Source organism: Mobula birostris, chromosome 26, assembly GCF_030028105.1.
Source record: "Mobula birostris isolate sMobBir1 chromosome 26, sMobBir1.hap1, whole genome shotgun sequence".
Classification (NCBI taxonomy): domain Eukaryota; kingdom Metazoa; phylum Chordata; class Chondrichthyes; order Myliobatiformes; family Myliobatidae; genus Mobula; species Mobula birostris.
Genome location: NC_092395.1, coordinates 31,200,570 through 31,221,735, shown reverse-complemented (window position 1 = coordinate 31,221,735; position 21,166 = coordinate 31,200,570). Strand labels below are relative to the sequence as shown.

General features: G+C 42.4%; 1 protein-coding gene across 2 annotated transcripts in view; it reads left to right on the top strand.

Annotated features, from left to right (window-relative positions):
- cers4a (ceramide synthase 4a) overlaps positions 1-21,166 on the top strand; it is an 86,897-nt gene that overhangs the window by 54,681 nt on the left and 11,050 nt on the right. For both annotated transcript variants that reach the window (XM_072243859.1, XM_072243858.1), the window contains 5 exons: positions 184-241; positions 9,998-10,048; positions 10,884-10,976; positions 13,309-13,437; positions 13,967-14,073. In XM_072243859.1, coding sequence (XP_072099960.1) covers positions 184-241; positions 9,998-10,048; positions 10,884-10,976; positions 13,309-13,437; positions 13,967-14,073 — 438 coding nt within the window. The remainder of the gene's footprint in view (positions 1-183; positions 242-9,997; positions 10,049-10,883; positions 10,977-13,308; positions 13,438-13,966; positions 14,074-21,166) is intronic.

Genomic DNA, 21,166 nt, shown 5'->3' with positions numbered 1-21,166 from the left:
AATTTTTCACTTGATATCATTGAAGAATATATTTGTTTAAAGTTAATTTTTAATAGACCAAACATTGCTTTAATTTGGAAGTTAAAATTACCGTTTGAATTTAAATTATTTTGATTTGACTGGCTTTGGCACCTTGTCTATAAGACCCAGTTTAGGATCACCTACATATTTTCTCTATTGCAGCTGGAGGTTTGCATTTTATCTGCTTGCATTTATTGCTGGTCTTTGCGTGCTGCTTGACGTAAGTATAAGTCATCTTGTTTGGCTGCATCATTAGCTTTGTACCTGTATGAAAGTGGGCTGTGTTTTAAAATTTTTGGCTTATGAACCCAGTTCCAGAAACTGCCCCTGCACTTCTCCTGTTTTATGCATGGTTGATTTTCAGTGCTTATTTCTACTCTAGAAAAGAGTTTGAATACTGCCACACCTAGATTTTAAAAGCTTCAATAATCAGGATCTTGGCAAAGCAAATGGCAAACCAAAGTCCCTACAGGAGTTCATGAAACACTTTAATTAGTTTATTTTACTGATAACCTTTTTTAAACTGTCTTGTATTCCAGTCAAATGTCTGTGGTTCATAACAGCTGTTTTGTACTTAGCAGAAGATTAAGACTGTCTTTCATGATAAAAGGCAGTTCAAACAAAATCTATTTCATAGTTTTCTTTCAATTTGCATTCCTTTCCAAAAGTCACTGACTCTCGCAGTGGTGTGCATTCTTTGGCTGCTCTTTTTGTTTGGGTATTTCTGGAATTATCTAGCTTGCAATACCTGAGCCTTCAGGCTACTCCCACTGTTTTTTTTTGTTTTTGAGAGAGTAGCTGGGTAGTTTAGCTAACAGCAAGTGCTGCTGGAAGATCAACTCAGTGAAAACTGCACTTTGGTACTTGCAACTTAAAGTAAATCTATTATCAAAGTACATATATGTCACCAGCTGGCTGGTGGCATAGTGGCATCAGTGCCAGTCTTCAGAGCGAAGGCTCCCGAGTTCGAATCCAGCCAGCTCCCTTGCACGCTTTCCATCCGCGCTGGGTTGAGTGTCAAGCTAGCAACTTGGACTTGTAAAAATAAGAAAGCCTGCGAAAAAAACGCCATCAATGATGGCATCCCGATGACTCCACTCCGAGTTAAGAGCTCTCTTCTTCTATATGTCACCACCTAGAACCCTGAGATTCATTTTTCTGTGGGCATACTCAGCAAATCTATAGAATAGTAACTATAGCAAGATCAATGTAAGGTCAACTGGAGTGCAGAAGACAACAAAATGAAAACATAAATATAAATAAATAGTAATAAATAATAAGAACATAAGATAATGAAATAAGAAGTCCATAAAGTGAGATCATTGGTAGTGGAAGCATTTCAATGATGGGGAAAGTGAGTGTACTTATCCCCTTCTATTCAAGAGCTTGATGGTTGAAAGGTAGTAACTGTTCTTGAACTTGACGGTGCAAGTCCTGAGGCTCTTGTACCTTCTAATTGATGGCAGCAGTGACTTGGGTGGTGGGGATCTCCGATGGTGGATGCTGCTTTCCTACGACAGTGTTTCATGTAGAGATGCTCAACGATTGGTCGTGATACTCGTTGGTCTTCCAGCACAAAGTCATAGAGCCTTACAACGTAACAGGTCCTTCAGATCAACTCATCCCTGCTGACTGTCCCATCTACCCACATTTGGCCTACGTCTCTCTAAGCCTCTCCTATCCATCTATTTATTTAGATCATTTTTAAATATCGCCAATGTGCCCACTTCAACCATTTTTGGCAGCTCTTTGAAATATGCACTTCCCTTTGTGTGAAGAAGCTGCTCCTGAAGTCCCTTTTAAATCTCTCGCTTTGATCTTTAAAACATATGCTCTCTTGTTTTTAGCACCAGCTCCCTGGGGGAAAAAAACTGCTTTTACCCTATGACCCTCATGATCATATTGACCCCTATCAGATAACTAACTCCTCAATCTCCTATGTTCCAGTGAGCCAAGTCCTGGTTCATGGAATCTCTCCTTGTTTCTCAGGCCCCTCCCCAAGTCCAGGCAACATCCTGGTAAATCTTTCTTGCACTCTTTCTAGTTTAATAATTTCTTTCATACCACAGTGTGACATAAGGCAATACTCCAAGTGAGGCCTCTCCAATGTCTTTTATAACTGCTACATAATTTCCCATCTCCTAAGCTTGATCCCCGGACTGATGAAGGCCAGTATGTCAAATGCTGTCTTCACCACTCTAACTACCTGATATGCCACTTTCAGTGAACTATGCACTTGCGCTCCTAGATCTCTCTGTTCTATGACACTCCTCAGGGCCCTGTAAGTCACTAATCAAGTCCTACCTTGATCTGATCTCCCAAAAATGCAATACCTCTTGTATATCAGGATTGAATATAACCTGCCAATTCTCAACCTATTTACCAGCTGATCAAGATCCCTGTAGTTTTGAAATCTCCTACACTGTCTACAACACTAATTATAGTATTATCTGCAAACTTAAGATGTCTTGTACTTTCACATCCAAATCATTTATGTAATTTACAAGGGTCCCAGCACTGACCCTTGAGGCATAGGTCTCCAGTCCAACAACAACCCTCAACCATCACCCTCTGCTTCCCACCACTGAACCAATTATGAATCCAATCCGCTACCTAGCCTCCCAGAGTAGGCTGCCATGAGAAACCTTGTTAAAGGTCTTCCTACAAAGTAAATTTTTCATACATATATAGCTAGGATGCCTAAGACATTTGCACAATACTGTATTTATCAATGTAGAGCAGGGAGCGAGTTTTGAAATCTGGTGTAGGAGCAAAGGATGTTGGGAATGGCAAAAGTGAATCGCCGTGGGAGGGATGTGGAACAGGTGGCACAGGAGTGCCTGGGCTGGGGGGGGCAGGGTGGAATGGGTGCAGATGCACCTAGCCCTGAGACACCCGGCAAAGTCATTTGATTCCAAACAATTGGTTTATGGATCATTACAGAATGTCTGTTTCTCTAGTGCTTCCCGCCCACTCCCTCCCCTCTCACTTCCCCTTTTCCCAACCATGATTCCCTTCTCCTCACCCCCTTCCCACACTCAGTCCATAATAGAATCAGGTTTATCATCACCCATAAATGTCATGAAATTTTTTTTGTGGTGGCAGTGTACAGTGCAATACATAAAATTACTATAGATATATATTTATATGTATATGTGTGTGTATATATATGTCCAAGACTTTTGCACAGTACTGTATGTCATCATATGAAACCCTGAGATTCATTTTCTTGCGCAGTAAGTCCAAGAAACACAACAGAATCAATGAAAGACCGCACTCAACAGGATGGACAAACAACCAATATGCAAAAGACAATAAATTGTCAAATACAAAAGAAAAGAAAAAATAATGATAAGTAAACAAATGAGCAATAAATATCGAGAACATGAAATGAAGAGTTCTTGAAAGTGAGTCCATACGTTATGGGAACAGTTCAATGATGGGGCAAGTGAAGTTATCCTCACTAGTTAAAAGAGCCTGATGGTTGAGAGGTAATAACTGTTTCTGAACCTGGTGGTGTGGATCCTGAGGCTCCTGTACCACCTTCCTGATGGCACCAGTGAGAAGAGAGAAGCGTGAACTCTTGAATATTCTTAAAGTCCATATAGACAACATCCACTGTCTTACATTCATCTACCCTCCTGATGACCTCAAGAACCCCAAAGAATTTCTTAGACACCATTTCCCATGCACAAATCCATGATGACTGTCCAAAATCAGACCCTAACTCTCCAAATGTTGGTATATCCTGTCCCTCAGAATCCCCTCCAGTAATTTAACCCACCACTGATGTCAGACTCACTGGCCTGTAATGTCCTGGCTTGCTTTTGCTTCCCTTTTTAAACAATGGTGTCTCATTAGACACTCTAGAATGCAGTGATGAAGCAAAAATTGCTACAAATGCATCTGTAATTTCTTTTCTTGGTGGCTTCCCAGCACATCGAGATGTCTATAAAGGAATGTTGCTGACTGGCAAATTTCAGGTTGCAAGAGTCCATGCTGAGGGACGTACTGAAGCTTGATGTAGCCAACACAAGGATAGGTGAGGAAGGACCACAGTATAAGGTTCTTCTGCTACAGGACAGGGAGCAGCTGCTCAGGAGGGGAAGCTCCTTAAATATTAGCATATCATCCCGGGGGAGTCACATAAGTGGCAACAGTGCTATCAGTTTTTAAAATGTACCTTAAAACTGCTGAATGCATTGCTCACAAATATACAGGCTTTGCATGGTCTACCCTTGTGTATATATATTTATTATGAATAAAGTTTTGTTTTATTTATCAAAAAAATTGATTGCTTCTCACAAAGTCTTGGGAATGCACCAGGACAAACCCTGGGGATTTATCCAACTTGATAAAGTCTCCAATACTCATCCCTATTAATCTGTATGTGGTCCATATGTATGATATTCATACCCCCTCTGTATGCTATCACTCATTACTCTCATTTCCTTAGCTTCTATCATTTTCTCCATAGTTAAAAATGAGAAATATTCATTAATAAACTCTCTCCCTTTTTCTTGGGTTCCACACAAAGACAGCCATTTTGATTTTTAAGGGGGCTTATTCTTTCCGAAACCACCCTTTTACTCCTAATATCTATAGAATCTTTTGAGATTTTGCTTCACCTTGCCTACCAGATCCTTCTTGTATCCTCTTTGACTTCCTAACTTCTCTTAAGTTCACTTGTATAGTAGATGCCATTAAGACATTCATTAGTTCCCAATTGCTTATGTGTTTTTTGTGTATGCCTCGCTCTTTCTTAACTAGAGCTTCAATATCTCTCATTAACAGGGTTCCTAAAATCTACCAGCACTTCACTCGATCATGTAGGCCCTGGATCCCTAACATCACACTTTTAAAAGCCTTCTTTGTGACAGCCACTCCTCTCCCTGCTATAATTTTGCCCAATCAACCTTTATGAGATGCCACCTAATGCCTTCAAAACTTGCATTGCCCCAGTTCAGGACCCTAATCTGTGAACTATTTCCTTCTCCATAACTTTTTAAAACTAATACAATTATGGTCACTGGACTCAAGAGTGTTTGCTGACCGGCACTTCCACCATTTGCCCTATCTTATTTCCTAGGGTTCAGTGTTGCACCGACTATTAAACAAGGAAGCTTTCTTGGACACACTTCAAATTCCACTCTGCTTAAGCCTTTAACACTATGGTTGGCCCAGTCAATATTAGGGAAATTAAAATCTCCCACGAATACTACCCTACAATATCTGCAACTATCCATATTTTCTCCATATATCTGCTCCTTCTATTCCTGCTGAACCTACAGTACAATCTCCTTCTTGTTCCTAAGTTCTACCCATATAGCCTAGCTGAATAAATCCACTCCCAAGAATATCCTCTACAAGCACTGCTGTTATGTCCTCTTTTGTCAAGAAGGCAACTCTGCCTCCTCTTACCTGTGCTTCCTAAACACCTGCAGCATCTGTAACCTGGAACATTTGAGTTTCCTTTCCTGCCCTTCCCTCAGCATCTTTGTTATAAGACACACAGCATTAGGATATTTGGCCCATCAGGTCTGCTCTTCTATTTGATCGTGGCTGATTTATTTTCTCTCTCAACTCCATTCTTCTGCCTTCTCCCTGTAATCTTTGACAAACGTACATATCAAGAACCTATCAACCTCCGCTTTAAATATACCCAATGACTTGGGCTCCACAGCCATCTGTGGCAATGAATTCCACATATTCACTACCTTCTGGCTAAAGAAATTCCTCCTCTTCTCTATACTAAAGAGGCATTCTTCTATTCAGAAGCTGTGCCCTTTGGTCCTAGACTCTCTAATGATTGGAAACATCTTCTCTACATCCACTCTATCAAGGCCTTTCAATATTCAGTAGGTTTCAATGAAATCCCACTTCATTCATTATGGCTATAATACAAGACCATAAGATATAGGGGCAGAAATAGGCCATTCAGCCCATTGAGTCTGCTCCGCCATTCAATCATGGGCTGATCTAATTCTTCCAGTCAACCTCACTCCCCTGCTTTCACCCTATACCCTTTGATGCCTTGGCTAATCAAGAAGCTATCTATCTCTGCCTTAAATATTCCCAATGGCTTGGCCTCCACAGCTGCTCATGGCAACAAATTCCACAGATTTACCACCCTCTGACTGAAGTAATTTTTCCGCATCTCAGTTCTAAAAGGACATCCTTCAATCCTGAAGTCGTGCCCTCTTGTCCTAGGATCCCCTACCATGAGAAATAACTTTGCCATATCTAATCTGTTCAGTCCTTTTAACATTCAGAATCCCCCCTCATTCTCCTGAGATCCAGGGAATACAGCCCAAGAGCTGCCAGACGTTCCTCATACGGTAACCCTTTCATTCCTGGAATCGTTCTCATGAATCTTCTCTGAACCCCCTCCAATGTCAGTATATCCTTTCTAAAATAAGGAGCCCAAAACTGCACACAGTAGTACAAGTGTGGTCTCATGAGTGCCTTATACAGCCTCAACATAATAACCCTACCCTTATATTCTAAACCTCTAGAAATGAATGCCAACATTGCATTCGCCTTCTTCACAACTGACTCAGCCTGGAGGTTAACCTTTAGGGTATCTTCTACAAGGACTCCCAAGTCCCTTTGCATCTCTGCATTTTGAATTCTCTCCCCATCTAAATAATATTCTGCCTGTTTATTTCTTCCACCAAAGTGCATGACCATACACTTTCCCACATTGTATTTCATTTGCCACTTCTTTGCCCATTCCCCTAAACTATCTAAGTCTCTCTGCAGGCTCTCTGTTTCCTCAACACTACCCGCTCCTCCACCTATCTTTGTATCATCAGCAAATTTAGCCACAAATCCATTAATACTGTAGTCTAGTCTCCAGAGCCAATCCATGCTCTGAATTCATCCACCTTGCCTTGTATTGAAATAAATGCAGTTTAAACCAATGGTCTTTGCTCTCCCTTTGCATTACCCTCCTCTCTATACTGATGACTAAACTTGTTCTCATTGGCCGCTACATTATCCACACTGATTTCTCATCAGCTATTTTACCGCTCAGGGTCCTGCCAATTACCTCAGGTTTTAGCTCCACAGATTGGATGAGACCAGAGCTAGAGGTCATAGGTTTAGGATGAAAGTTAACAAATTTCACGACACATGCCTTTGATAATAAAACTGTTTCTGATTCTGAAATGTGAAACATTTAAACGGAATCTGAGGGGTCCTGCGAGTGTGGAATGAGTTGCCAGGGGAAGTGGTAGATGTGGGTTCAATTTTTTTCTATAGGTACATGAGTAGGCAGGGTTTGGAGGGATATGGCCTGAGTGCAAATAGATGGGACCAAGCAAAAGATTAGGTCATCATGGGCTGAAGAGTCTGTTTCTGTGCTCTAGTACTCTAAGTAGTGCTTGCAAATATCCCTGCCAGGATATTGAACCCCTTCCAGTTCAGGTACAACTCGTCCCTTGTACAGATCATCCCTAACCAAGAAGAGATCCCAGTGATGCAAAAACCTCAATCTCTATCCCAAGCACCAGCTCCTCAGCCCTGCAATAATCTGAGCTATCTTTCTATTTCTACCCTCACTAGCATGTGGCCCTGGGAGTGATCCAAAGGTTAGTACCAACTCCTTATATTCACTGTGTAGGACTTCATCTCTCACTCTACCTATGAGTAATGTTCTCCAGTCACTCAGCAATGCCCCTGACCTTAGCACCCGAGAGACAACCCACTTCCCTGGTGTTTCTTGCGGCCACAGAATCTCCTGTCTGTGCCCCTAACTATCAAGTCTCCTGTCACTCGTATGGCTTTTCCCTCGCTCTGAGCCCGAAAATTGGTCACAATGTCGCTGACCTGGCTACTGCTACTGTGCCCCAGAAAAGTCAACTCTTTCCCATTGACCAGCAGTATCCAAAAAGGTGTACTTGTTTCTGAAGAGATTGGTCACAGGGGAATCCTTGACCGTCTCTTCCCCTTGCCTCTCCTGGTAATCACCCAACTATCTGCAGCCTGCATCTAAGCTGTGACTACCTTTCTAAAACTTATTGTCTATGATGCTCTCAGCATCTCAGAGGAACCAAAGTACATCTACCTACAGCTTCAGTTCCTTAATGCAGACAGGAGCTGTTTTTCAGTACACTTCCTACAGATGTAGTCCTCAGGGACATGAGACAGTCTCCCTGATCTCCCACCGCCTGCAGGAGGAGTGTACCACTACCCTGAGATCCCAACTACACTTATTCTAACTAGTAAAGTTAAGAAATATTTACCAGACCATGCTGTTTCCTTCCTGTCTAACATCTCACTGAGCCAAAGCTTCACCTGCACTCTTGTACTGGTTCACTCTCACAATGGCCATTCCACTTAAACTGCTTTTCTCTATTGGTTAAACTGCCCTCCAATTACCTAATCAATGAAATATGCCTCATTTGACATGCTCTAGCTCCTACTTTCAGCTCCTGATTTCCATAAAAGTGAAGATGTTTATACGGGCATGTTCTAGGCTGAGGAAGGTATACTGAAGCTCGGTACAGCCAATGCAAAGGGTTTAGGGGAAGGACTGTTGTCATTATGCATTGATGGGCTGAGCCATGTCTATATAATAAACGAATGCTCACATGCTATAAATTTTGTATTGCCCAAAGAGAACTACATGGGCGGCAATGATACTGAACATGCACATACTACAAATGTATAGAACAACATCATGGATAATAGACAATAGGTGCAGGAGTAGGCCATTTGGTCCTTTGAACCAACACTGCCATTCACTGTGATCGTGGCTGATCATCCACTATCAGTATCCAGTTTCTGCCCTATCCCCATAACCTTGGATGTGTGCACTGTTTTTGTATTTGTGATTCATTTATGAAATTTTATATCTTTAAACAAGGCTTAATATGTACTGTATGTAGGAGAACTGAGTTTAGGGTAGGGGAGAAGGAGGTACATCCACCAGCTTTTCATTCCTAAATTTTCTGGGCACAGTTGTGTGATACCTGTGGTGAGGGTGTTGGTATTAGTTTTGTTGGTGGGTAGTGAATTGTTGGAGGATAATTGTACCCAAGTCCTGCTTTTGCTTGGTGCCTAAACACAGGGATTCTTCAGTAGAGACATCAGACAGATTAAGAGTAACTAATCTGCTTTCCATCACTTCCTCCTCCCACTCATAATTTCTGCATTTGGGGCACTCATACCAATTGAGCGCACTCCCCCCCACCCCCGCCTCTTCTCCAGCTGAGATTCCTAGCTCTTTGTGTAATATTGATAGTGCCCAAATCTTTGTGCTCTTTGTGGCCTCGTTAAGTGCAGTCTTTCCTATTCCCGCACCGAGAACTGAGACACCCCACCTATCTGGATACTTCACAAAATACCACATGTGTACTGTTCCTTTGCTTTTGTGTGAATGTATCCGGTGATGTAGACTTTAAAAGATTTTGCTTAATGAGATAACTCTTAAATTCATCTTTTCCAAATATAGAAGAGCAGGTAGCTAAAGTGAAAATACATCCTGGACATGGCTAGAGTTCTCCTGGTATTTTACAACTTCCCCATTCCCACCTCTCATCTGTGTTTTCCAGGAACAAACTAACATGGCAGAATGTGTACATGCTGTTTGTGTGATCTGAAAGAAATGGCGAAGAATGGAGGATAAAAGAAAACAAGAACCCTTGTGGATAGCGTTTCGCTAGCATTCTGAAATAAATTGTATAATGTTATTGCTTTTGACTAGCATTCTTAAAACAGTTCAAACTTCTGGCATTTGTCCAGTTGCTGAGGAGAATGGTATGTCATGTTAACAATGCTTTTGGTTAAATCCAAAATGAATCTATGGAATTTACAGGAGAGAAATGGTGCATTTAACCCATCAGTCTGCCATTTTTAACCATTATACAAGAAATAATTTTGACGCATCTACAATATTCACTTTGCGATCTTTATTTCACCCACCTAAGCAAACTTGGTTGCCAGATATTACACTTTTTATTTTTGTTTTCAGAAACCATGGTTCTGGAATCAACAGGAGTGCTGGAAAGGATATCCTAAGCAAGTATGTACTCACTGTTCTATAGTAATTAAATATTTGATCTCAGAGATCAATCTTTGTGAGTTGCTAATTTCTACAAATGGCCTTGGTGTGTTGAATCCAAGTTAAATTCACATCAGGCTGAAAGCTGCAGAGTTTAAATTTCCCTGTTGATCAGATCATCTTGATTACTCAACTGACAGGGCAGTAGAAAATCATGAAAATGGGGTTCTTTGCCTGACCCATGTCAAGGAATACAGTACAACACTGTATTGGATACCACACTGGATTAGAACTTTGGCATTCTTAGTTCACATGGTCATTGCAATTTAATGTTTTTTTTTGTAAAACTTCTGGGATGGATACAGCAATTGAACCTCTAAACTGCCAGATTGCTAAATCCCAACTGAAGTCCTAATGGAAATGGCCAGCCACATTGAGATTGCCAATGGGTTCTGCCTGGAGTAACTGGCTGTAGAACACTGGAATAGTTTTAGAAGACGCACTTTCATGACTGCCACCCCACTCCACTCCCCTCCCAAATATACACTAGATAATGAACTGCAATGTGTATTAACTCTCCAACCTGTGATCAAAATCAGTTATGTTGATAAGATGCTGCTCCTGTACAGTGATCTTCAGCTTGATATTTGTGGATCAATCCCAAGCAATCATAACTTGAATGTGGTGGAATTGGTGAATTCCAGTTTCCTTGTACTTAGTGATGGCGTTTGCCATGTAATCTAAGTAAAATTATTATGGCAGCTGCCATTTCTTGCTAGTTTGTGTTCAGTCCCATTTTGTCTCATTCTCTTGCTCTTTCTCCCTCCCTCTCTCAAAACTGACATTTCTGTTTCAGGTGTTACTGCCTTCCCAGTACTGGTATTATATGGTAGAACTGGCTTTCTACTGGTCTTTGCTCTTAAGAGTCTCGTTGGACGTAAAGAGGAAGGTATGTGACCAGTTAATCCATTACTCATATTCAGTCTTGAAATCTGATAAGCTTACTATTTTGGGGTCAGTCAGCTGGTTATGTGCTGAGATGTAAATCCTGAAAATCCTGTGTGAACAGTGAATTGATGAAGTTGGATGTGAATACAATAGGTTTGTAATTGACCAGTACCTTTCAATCCATACATTGTTGTATGATACTGTTATCTTACATTCTTCCCCCCCCCCACTAGATTTTTATACTAAATTTAAACAACTTTTCATTGCTTCTGTGGTGTTGGCTACTTTGGTTTTGGTTTTGCAAACATCCTATCCGTAGCTCTTTTGGAACTGAATATGTAAATTCCTCAGACCTGATGAGTTTCCATTGGGAGATCCTGCTTTCTCTGGCGGACAGAGCATAGGTGTTCAGCAAAACGATCTCCCAGTCTGCGTCAGGTCTCGCCAATATAGAGAAGGCCACATCGGGAGCACCGGCCGCAGTATATCACCCCAGCCGACTCACAGGTGAAGTGTTGCCTCACTTGGAAGGACTGTCTGGGGCCCTGAATGGTAGTGAGGGAGGAAGTGTAAGGGTATGTGTAGCACTTGTTCCGCTTACAAGGATAAGTGCCAGGAGGGAGATCAGTGGGGAGGGATGGGGGGGGACGAATGGACAAGGGAGTGGCGCAGGGATCGATCCCTGTGGAAAGCAGAGGGGGGGGAGGGGAAGATGTGCTTAGTGGTGGGATCCCATTGGAGGTGGCGGAAGTTACGGAGAATTATATGTTATATGAACTATATGTTTCTCTGTCCGCCAGAGAAAGCAGGATCTCCCAGTGGCCACACATTTTAATTCCACATTCGATTCCCATTCTGATATGTCTATCCACGGCCTCCTCTACTGTAGAGATGAAGCCACACTCAGATTGGAGGAACAACACCTTATATTCCATCTGGGTAGCCTCCAACCTGATGGCATGAACATTGACTTCTCAAACTCCCGCTAATGCCCCACCTCCCCCTCGTACCCCATCTGTTTTTTATTTATATACCCACATTCTTTTTCTCTCTCCATTTTCTCCCTCTGTCCCTCTCACTATACCCCTTGCCCATCCTCTGGGCTTTCCCCTCCCTCCCACTTTTCTTTCTCCCTAGGCCTCCCATATCCATGATCCTCTCATATCCCTTTTGCCAATCAACTGTCCAGCTCTTGGCTCCATCCCTCCCCCTCCTGCTTTCTCCTATCATTTGAGATCGCCCCTCCCCTTCCCACTTTCAGATCTCTTGCTAGCTCTTCTTTCAGTTAGTCCTGACGAAGGGTCTCGGCCTGAAACGTCGACTGTACCTCTTCCTAGAGATGCTGCCTGGCCTGCTGCGTTCACCAGCAACTTTTATGTGTGTTGCTTGAAGTTCCAGCATCTGCACATTTCCTCGTGTTTAGATGATATTGGGCTACTGCTGACATAATCACCAATATTTTGGCTGCACTGTAACTTCTCAGCAAACTATCACTGGTAAGATATTGGTGAGCTGAGTCTGACAAGTTTGAGCCAGGTCCAATGAGACAAGTCAGCTGTATGAGTTGGAAAACTAGGTTAGAAATAGCTTGGAACCTTAAGTATTTCTGGAACCTCAACATTTCATTTTTAAAATTCACAATGACTTTCATGAATAAAAAGACTTAAATATGTTAACATCTAAACTTAGAAGCTCTCTTTAAGTCCTAGAGACTTGTAGCAATGGGCAAGAGGATCAGTCACAACTATCCAGGTCCAAACAAGATTAAAGAGTGTAGTGGAGGTAAAAGCCACAAAGTTTGGATTTTAAAATTCTGCCTGATGCAGAAGCAAGAGAAGGTTAAAAGATACAGCTTCTAATTCTGAGAGAATTTATAGCGGGAAATACAATCAGTTTCAAATAGTCATATTTCTAATAGTTTTTCTTGACCTCATCTTATATTGAAATATTTTGATGTGACTGGGCGCTATACAAATGAGGGTGCCATAATTTAATTATAACAAATTGTTTCTTTAATGAACAGGATAGTAACTCTCTCCTGCATTTCAACCACTTCTCTTACTTTTGAGATTTCAGTAACATGGTCCAAATCATGTGCACTTGTAATATTTCACTTTCCTGGGGATATTTTCCCCACCTATATGTGTTACTTAACCAAAATATTTGCAGAATGTTCCTATTTTCATTTTATGATTTCTACAATTATATATAGGATCGTACGTATGTATGGAATCTGAGTTAATCAATCTAATTAAACTTCTGTCCAAAAGGGCAATGTGCTCTGCTGGCACCAAGTTCTAGTTGAACTGATATTTTCTTACTGTGCTTCACAGGATTTTAAGGAACAAATCATTCACCACATTGCCACAATTTTTCTTATTGGCTTTTCTTACTGTGCAAACTACATCCGGGTGGGAACCCTGGTAATGCTGGTACATGATGCATCTGATTACATAATGGAGGTGAGTTGATAATACGGAGCTGCAGAGACACCCCTATCCTACAGGTTGTAAAGGGTTTGTGTTTATTTGCCCAGAATGGATTTGTCTGAAATTTGGATGATCACTTAATAATCTTATTGTACAGGTTATAGCGAGACTATTGCAGGCATTAACAAGAATGATAGGCACAAAAATATCATGCATGGAAAAGAGTAAAACACCATCCAGTACACACACAAAATGCGGGAGTTACTCTGAAGGTCAGACAGCATCTATGGAGAGGAATAAATAGTTAACATTTCTGGCCAAGATCCTTCATCAGAACCTGACCTGCTGAGTTCCTTCATCATTTTGTGTGTGTTACTCCAGATTACAGAATTTACAGAATCTCTTGTGTTTATCCAGTGTGGTAGTAAACTTACTGATTGTAAAAGTGGTAGCTGTGATCATAAGTTTGATCTACATTACCATACTGTGGAGAGTTGCATGTGTTGGGAGGAGGGAGAAACGACACAAGCTATTATTAATCACTTGATTATTAAATTTGCAGTGCGCAAAAATGTTCAACTACGCAGGATGGCGAAAGACCTGTGATATTCTGTTTGTGGTCTTTGCATTGGTCTTTTTGATAACACGACTTGTCATCTTTCCAAAAGTGTGAGTGTTGCTGCTTTTTAAGGGTTTTTGTGGACTGACCAATAGGGTTCAGGGTATGTATATCTGTGGGTATATTTATGGCGGGGTCTGGTAAAGCAAATTTGAGGCTATCATGCCTATGCCAGTGCTTTGAAGCAGCATTGCTGCTTATCTGGAACAGGTAGTTCAGGCATTTTTTTTGCTTTTAAGTATACAATCAGCTGCCTTTGAAAATGTCTAATGAATCTGTTGCTACAGTCCTCAGGCTCATCAAACAACTGCTGTCTCATACTGGCCAATCCCAAAGTGGTGAACAGCTTTTGAATCGCTAGCATTAGGAAATACTTTCTGATCATCAAAACTGAACACATTTCTATGTTTTCCATTGTTACTTTGTCTTCACTTTGAAGTGCGCAATCCTTGTATCTGTCTGCTTTCTGAAGCTACCTTTTTGCCATCTCTATTGGTCAATGATCTGGAGCGTGGTCAATTAATTGAGATCTTAGTTGACATACTGCTATTGTACTTCACTTGCATCAGAAAGAATAGGAGGCTGAACCATAAAACAAAACTAGTCAAAGCAATTGGGATCAGGATACAAGATGAAGCTGGATGCTTGCAACTGTCTATCAGTATCCAAAAGTGTAATATCAAACTTTCCTTTTGGATGGAAACTTGCATCCCTGTCAGCTCCTATTGCGAAATATGCCAGTCTGTATAACAAAGTACAGATCACAAGCACTACAATAGAGGATCAATCACAGGAGTCTAAATGACCGAAACAAAACCAGCTCACTGCTGCCTCTGCTATTTATATTAACTTGTTTAGAGCTGCAGAAATGGATCCCACAGGTGGAGCTGCTGAGTATCCCAGTCTATAAACTGAGCAATGCCACCCTGTGGCCCTCAATGGGATAACAGCTGTGAGCCGTTGAATGGATAGGACCATATTAATACTGTATACACAAGAAATTAAACCATTAATTATTACAGTATATTAATATACTGTATTATAGGAGATAACAGACAGAATAAGCTTGGTGACTACATTCGCTGAACTAAATTTTGAAACATAAACTTGCCTCTATTTATCTGCTGTCCTTCACCGATCAGGGACATGGAATCTCTTGGATTTTTCCACCTATAGAGAGAACTACAGCACAGAAATAGGCCTTTTGGCCAATTTAGTTTGTGCCAAAATATTATTCTGCCTAGTCCCATTGACCTGTACTTGGACCATAGCCTGCATACTCCTCCCATTCATGTACTTATCCAAACTGCTCTTCAGTATTGAAATCAAACCTGCATCCACTACTTCCGCTGGTTGCATGATCCACACTCTCACCACCTTCTGAGTGAAGAAGTTCCCCTTCATGTTCCCCTTAAATATTTTACCATTTACCCTTAATCTGTGACCTCTAGTTCTAGTCTCACCCAACCTGAGTGGAAAGAGACTGCTTGCATTTACCTTATCCATACCCCTCATTACTTTGTATACCTTTATCAAACTTCCACTTTCTCCTGTATTTCGTGGAATACACTATTCAAGCTTGCCCTATAACTCAGGTCCTCAAGTACCAGCAACATTCTTGTAAATTTTCTCTGCACTCTTTCAATCTTATTGATATCTTTCCTGTAGGCAGTTAACCAGAACAGCACGCAGTACTCCAAATTAGGCCTCACCAATATCTTGTATTATTTCAACATAACATCCCATCTTCTGCACTCAATACTTTGATTTATGAAGGCCAACATGCCAAAATCTCTCTTTATGACCCTATCTATACCTGTGACACCACTTTCAATAAATTATAGATCTGTGTTCCCAGATCCACACTCCTGTGTAAGTCCTGTTCTGGTTTTTCACCCAAAGTGAAACATCTCACACACATCTGTATTAAATTCCATCTGCTATTTTTCAGCCCATTTTTCTAGCTGGTCCAGATCCTGCTGCAAGATTGGATAGAACATAGAACATGGAACAGTACAGCACAGTACAGGCCCTTCGGCCCACAATGTTGTGCCGACCTTTAAACTCTGCCTCCTATGCGGCCACTTCGGTGGTGATGTCTGTTATTTGTCAAGTAGGGGACTGTGCACAATTCTGATTTGATGGAGACAGACGTGAGAGTATGGAGGAACATCTGGAGAAACTTCTGAAATGCCCGCTTCGCTGCCGGTGTTACTGTGTGGTCCGGAATCTCCGGAGAAGGCCCCGAATCCTCGGCTTTGCTTGTGTCGGCGGCTGGGTGAGGTCAAAGGCGCCCGGCAGAGAATGGTGCTCGGGAGGCTGTATCGGAGGGGCTGGTCGGAGGTTCGAAGTTTTCGGATGGACAGACTCACTGTTGGCTGTGGTCGGGTGCTTCCAATGCATCGGCAGTTGTCGGTGCCTGAAGGTTTATGGCAGGGAGTTTCTCCTTTTGCCACCTGCTATCGGGGACTCGGGAGTCGATCGACTCAGGACTTTGAGATTTTTTTTTTTACCATACCCATGGTCTGTTCTTTATCAAATTATGGTATTGTTTTGCACTGCTGTAACTATATGTTATCATTATGTGGTTCTGTCAGTGTTAGTCTTTGGTTTGTCCTGTTTTTCTGTGACATCACTCTGGAAAAACATTGTGTCATTTCTTAATGCATGCATGCATTTCTAAATGACAATAAATGAGGACTGAGTGTTCTCATAATCTAATATAACCCCCCACCTTAAATTCCTCCATATACCTGTCCAGTAGTCTCTTAATTTTCACTAGTGTATCTGCCTCCACCACTGACTCAGGCAATGCATTCCACGCACCAACCATTCTCTGAGTAAAAAACCTTCTTCTAATATCCCCCTTGAACGTCCCACCCATTACCTTAAAGCCATGTCCTCTTGTATTGAGCAGTGGTGCCCTGAGGAAGCGGCGCTGGCTGTCCACTCTATCTATTCCTCTTAATATCTTGTATACCTCTATCATGTCTCCTCTCATCCTCCTCCTCTCCAAAGAGTAAAGCCCTAGCTCCCTTAATCTCTGATCATAATGCATACTCTCTAAACCAGGCAGCATCCTGGTAAATCTCCTCTGTACCCTTTCTAATGCTTCCATATCCTTCCTATAGTGAGGCGACCAGAACTGGACACAGTACTCCAAGTGTGGCCTAACCAGAGTTTTATAGGGCTGCATCATTACCTCACGACTCTTAAACTCTATCCCTCGACTTATGAAAGCTAACACTCCATATGCTTTCTTAACTACCCCATCTATCTGTGAGGCAATTTTCAGGGATCTGTGGACATGTACCCCCAGATCCCTCTGCTCCTCCATACTTGCAAGTATTCTGCCATTTACTTTGTACTCTGCCTTGGAGTTTGTCCTTCCAAAGTGTTCCACCTCACACTTCTCCAGGTTGAACTCCATCTGCCACTTCTCAGCCCACTTCTGCATCCTATCAATGTCTCTCTGCAATCTTTGAAAATCCTCTACACTATCTACAACACCACCAACCTTTGTGTCGTCTGCAAACTTGCCAACCCACCCTTCTACCCCCACATCCAGGTCGTTAATAAAAATCACGAAAAGTAGAGGTCCCAAAACCGATCCTTGTGGGACACCACTAGTCACAACCCTCCAATCCGACTGTACTCTCTCCACCACGACCCTCTGCTTTCTGCAGGCAAGCCAATTCTGAATCCACCTGGCCGAACTTATCTGGATCCCATGCCTTCCGACTTTCTGAATAAGCCTACCATGTGGAACCTTGTCAAATGCCTTATTAAAATCCATGTAGATCACATCCACTGCACTACCCTCATCTATATGCCTGGTCACCTCCTCAAAGAACTCTATCAGGCTTGTTAGACATGATCTGCCCTTCACAAAGCCATGCTGACTTTCCCTTATCAGACCATGATTCTCTAAATGCCCATAGATCCTATCTCTAAGAATCTTTTCCAACAGCTTTCCCACCACAGACGTAAGGCTCACTGGTCTATAATTATCGGACTATCCCTACTACCTTTTTTGAACAAAGGGACAACATTCACCTCCCTCCAATCCTCCGATACCATTCCTGTGGACAACGAGGACATAAAGATCCTAGCCAGAGGCTCAGCAATCTCTTCCCTTGCCTCGTGGAGCAGCCTGGGGAATATTCCGTCAGGCTCCGGGGACTTATCTGTCCTAATGTATTTTAACAACTCCGACACCTCCTCTCCCTTAATATCAACATGATCCAGAACATCAACCTCACTCATATTGTCCTCACCATCAAGTTCCCTCTCATTGGTGAATACCGAAAAGAAGTATTCATTAAGGACCTCGCTCACTTCCACAGCCTCCAGGCATATCTTCCCACCTTTATCTCTAATCGATCCTATCTTCACTCCTGTCATCCTTTTGTTCTTCACATAATTGAAGAATGCCTTGAGATTTTCCTTTACCCTACTCACCAAGGCCTTCTCATGCCCCCTTCTTGCTCTCCTCAGCCCCTTCATAAGCTTCTTTCTTGCTACCCTATATTCCTCAATAGACCCATCTGATCCTTGCTTCCTAAACCTCATGTATGCTGCCTTCTTCCGCCTGACTAGATTTTCCACCTCACTTGTCACCCATGGTTCCTTCACCCTACCATTCTTTATTTTCCTCACCGGGACAAATTTATCCCTAACATCCTGCAAGAGATCCCTAAACATCGACCACATGTCCATAGCACATTTCCCTGCAAAAGCATCATCCCAATTCACACCCACAAGTTCTAGCCTTATAGCCTCATAATTTGCCCTTCCCCAATTAAAGATGTTCCTATCCTCTCTGATTCTGTCCTTTTCCATGATAATGGTAAAGGTCAGGGAGTGGTGGTCACTGTCCCCCAGATGCTCACCCACTGAGAGATCTGTGACCTGACCCGGTTTGTTACCTAATACTAGATCTAGTATGGCATTCCCCCAGTTGGCCTGTCAACATACTGTGATAGGAATCCGTCCTGGACACATTTAACAAACTCTTCCCCGTCTAAACCCTTGGAACTAATCAGGTGCCAATCAATATTAGGGAAGTTAAAGTCACCCATGATAACAACACTGTTATTTTTGCACCTTTCCAAATCTGCCTCCCGGTCTGCTCCTCTATATCTCTGCTGTTAACAGGGGGCCTGTATAATACTCCCAATAGAGTAACTGCTCCCTTCCTGTTCCTGACTTCTACCCATACTGACTCAAAAGAGGATCCTGCTACATTATCCACCCTTTCTGTAGCTGTAATTGTATCCCTGAACAGTAATGCCACCCCTCCTCCCCTTTCCCCCCCTACTCTATCCCTTTTAAAGCACTGAAATGCGGGAATATTGAGAATCCATTCCTGCCCTGGTGCCAGCCAAGTCTCTGTAATAGCCACTACATCATAATTCCATGTATGTATCCCAGCTCTCAGTTTATCACCTTTGTTCCTGATGCGTCTTGCATTGAAGTACACACACTTTAGCCCTTCTACCTTTACAACCTTTATTCTGTTTCCCTTTCCTCAAAGCCTCTCTATATGTTAGATCTGGCTTTACTCCATGTACTATACTTGTAGTTCTCTCATGACCTTTATCCTCCTCCACTTCACTATCTGCTCTAACACTCTGGTTCCCCTCCCCCTGCAAATCTGGTTTAAACCCCCTGGAGTAGCACTAGCAAACTTTCCTGCAAGGATGTTCGTCCCCCTCCAGTTCAGGTGCAATCCGCCCCGTCAGAACAGGTCCCACCTTCCCCAAAACAACCTTCCCTGAAACAAGGCCCAATTGTCCAAAAACATGAAGCCCTCCCTCCTGCACCAACTCCTTAGCCACGTACTTAGCTGCATTATCTTCCTACTTCCAGCCTCACTAGCACGTGGCACGGGTAGCAATCCTGAGATTGCAACCCTGGAGGTCCTGTCCTTCAACTTTGCACCTAACTCCCTAAATTCTCTTTGCATGACCTCCTCCTTCTTCTTATCCATGTCATTGGTCCCTACATGGATCACGACATCTGGCTGCTCACCCTCCCACTTGAGAATATCGGGAACTCGATCTGAGATATCGCGGACCCTGGCACCAGTGAGGCAAGACCATCCGGGATTCTCGATAGCCTTCCTTGCTGTCCACTACGCCCCCAATCTTCGTGTACTCAACAAATTTGCTGATCCAGTTTGTCACATTATCATCTAGAATGTTGAAGTAGATGCCAAACAACAACAAACCCAGCACCAATTTCTGCGGAGCACCACTAGTTACAGGCCTCCAGTCAGAGAGGCAACCATCTACTACCACTCTCTGGCTTTACCCTCAAAGGCAATGTTAAATCCAATTTACTATCTCACCCTGAATTTAAAGCAACTGAACCTTCTTGACCAACCTCCCATGCGGGACTTTGTCAGTCCTTGCTAAAGTCCATGTAAACAACATCCACTACCTTTCCTTCATCAACTTTCATGGTAACCTCCTTGAAAAACTCTATATAAAATTGGTTAGATGTGACCTACCACACACAAGGCCATGCTGACTATCCCTAATCAGGCCCTGTCTTTCAAATACTTATAAATCAGTCTCTCAGAATACCTTCTAATAAGTTACCCACTAGTGATGTCAGGTTCACTGGCCTATAATTTCCTGGCTTATTCTTAGAGCCTTTCTTAAACAACAGAAGAACATAAGCTCTCCTCCAATCCTCCAGCACCTCATCCATGGCAAAGGACATTTTAAATATCTCTGCAAGGAACCCTGCAGTTTCTACACTGTCCTCCCACAAGGACTGAGGAGACACCTTGTCAGGCTCTGGGGATTTATTCATCCTAATTTGCCTCAAGACAAGCAAGTACTTCCTCCCCTGTGATCCATATGTGGTACATGACCTCCCTACTATTTTGCCTTAGTTCTATAGAATCTGCGTCCATCTTCAGAGTAAATGCAAAAAATCCATTTAAGATCACCCCCATCTCTTTTGGCTCCATACATGGATAACCATACTGATCTTTAAGATGACCAACTTTGTCACTTGCTATCCTTTTGCTCTTAATATACATGTAGAAGGCCTTGGTATTCTTCTTCACCTTGTCTACAAGGACAACCTCATGTCTTCTTTGAGCCCTGATTTCCCTCTTGTGTATTCTCT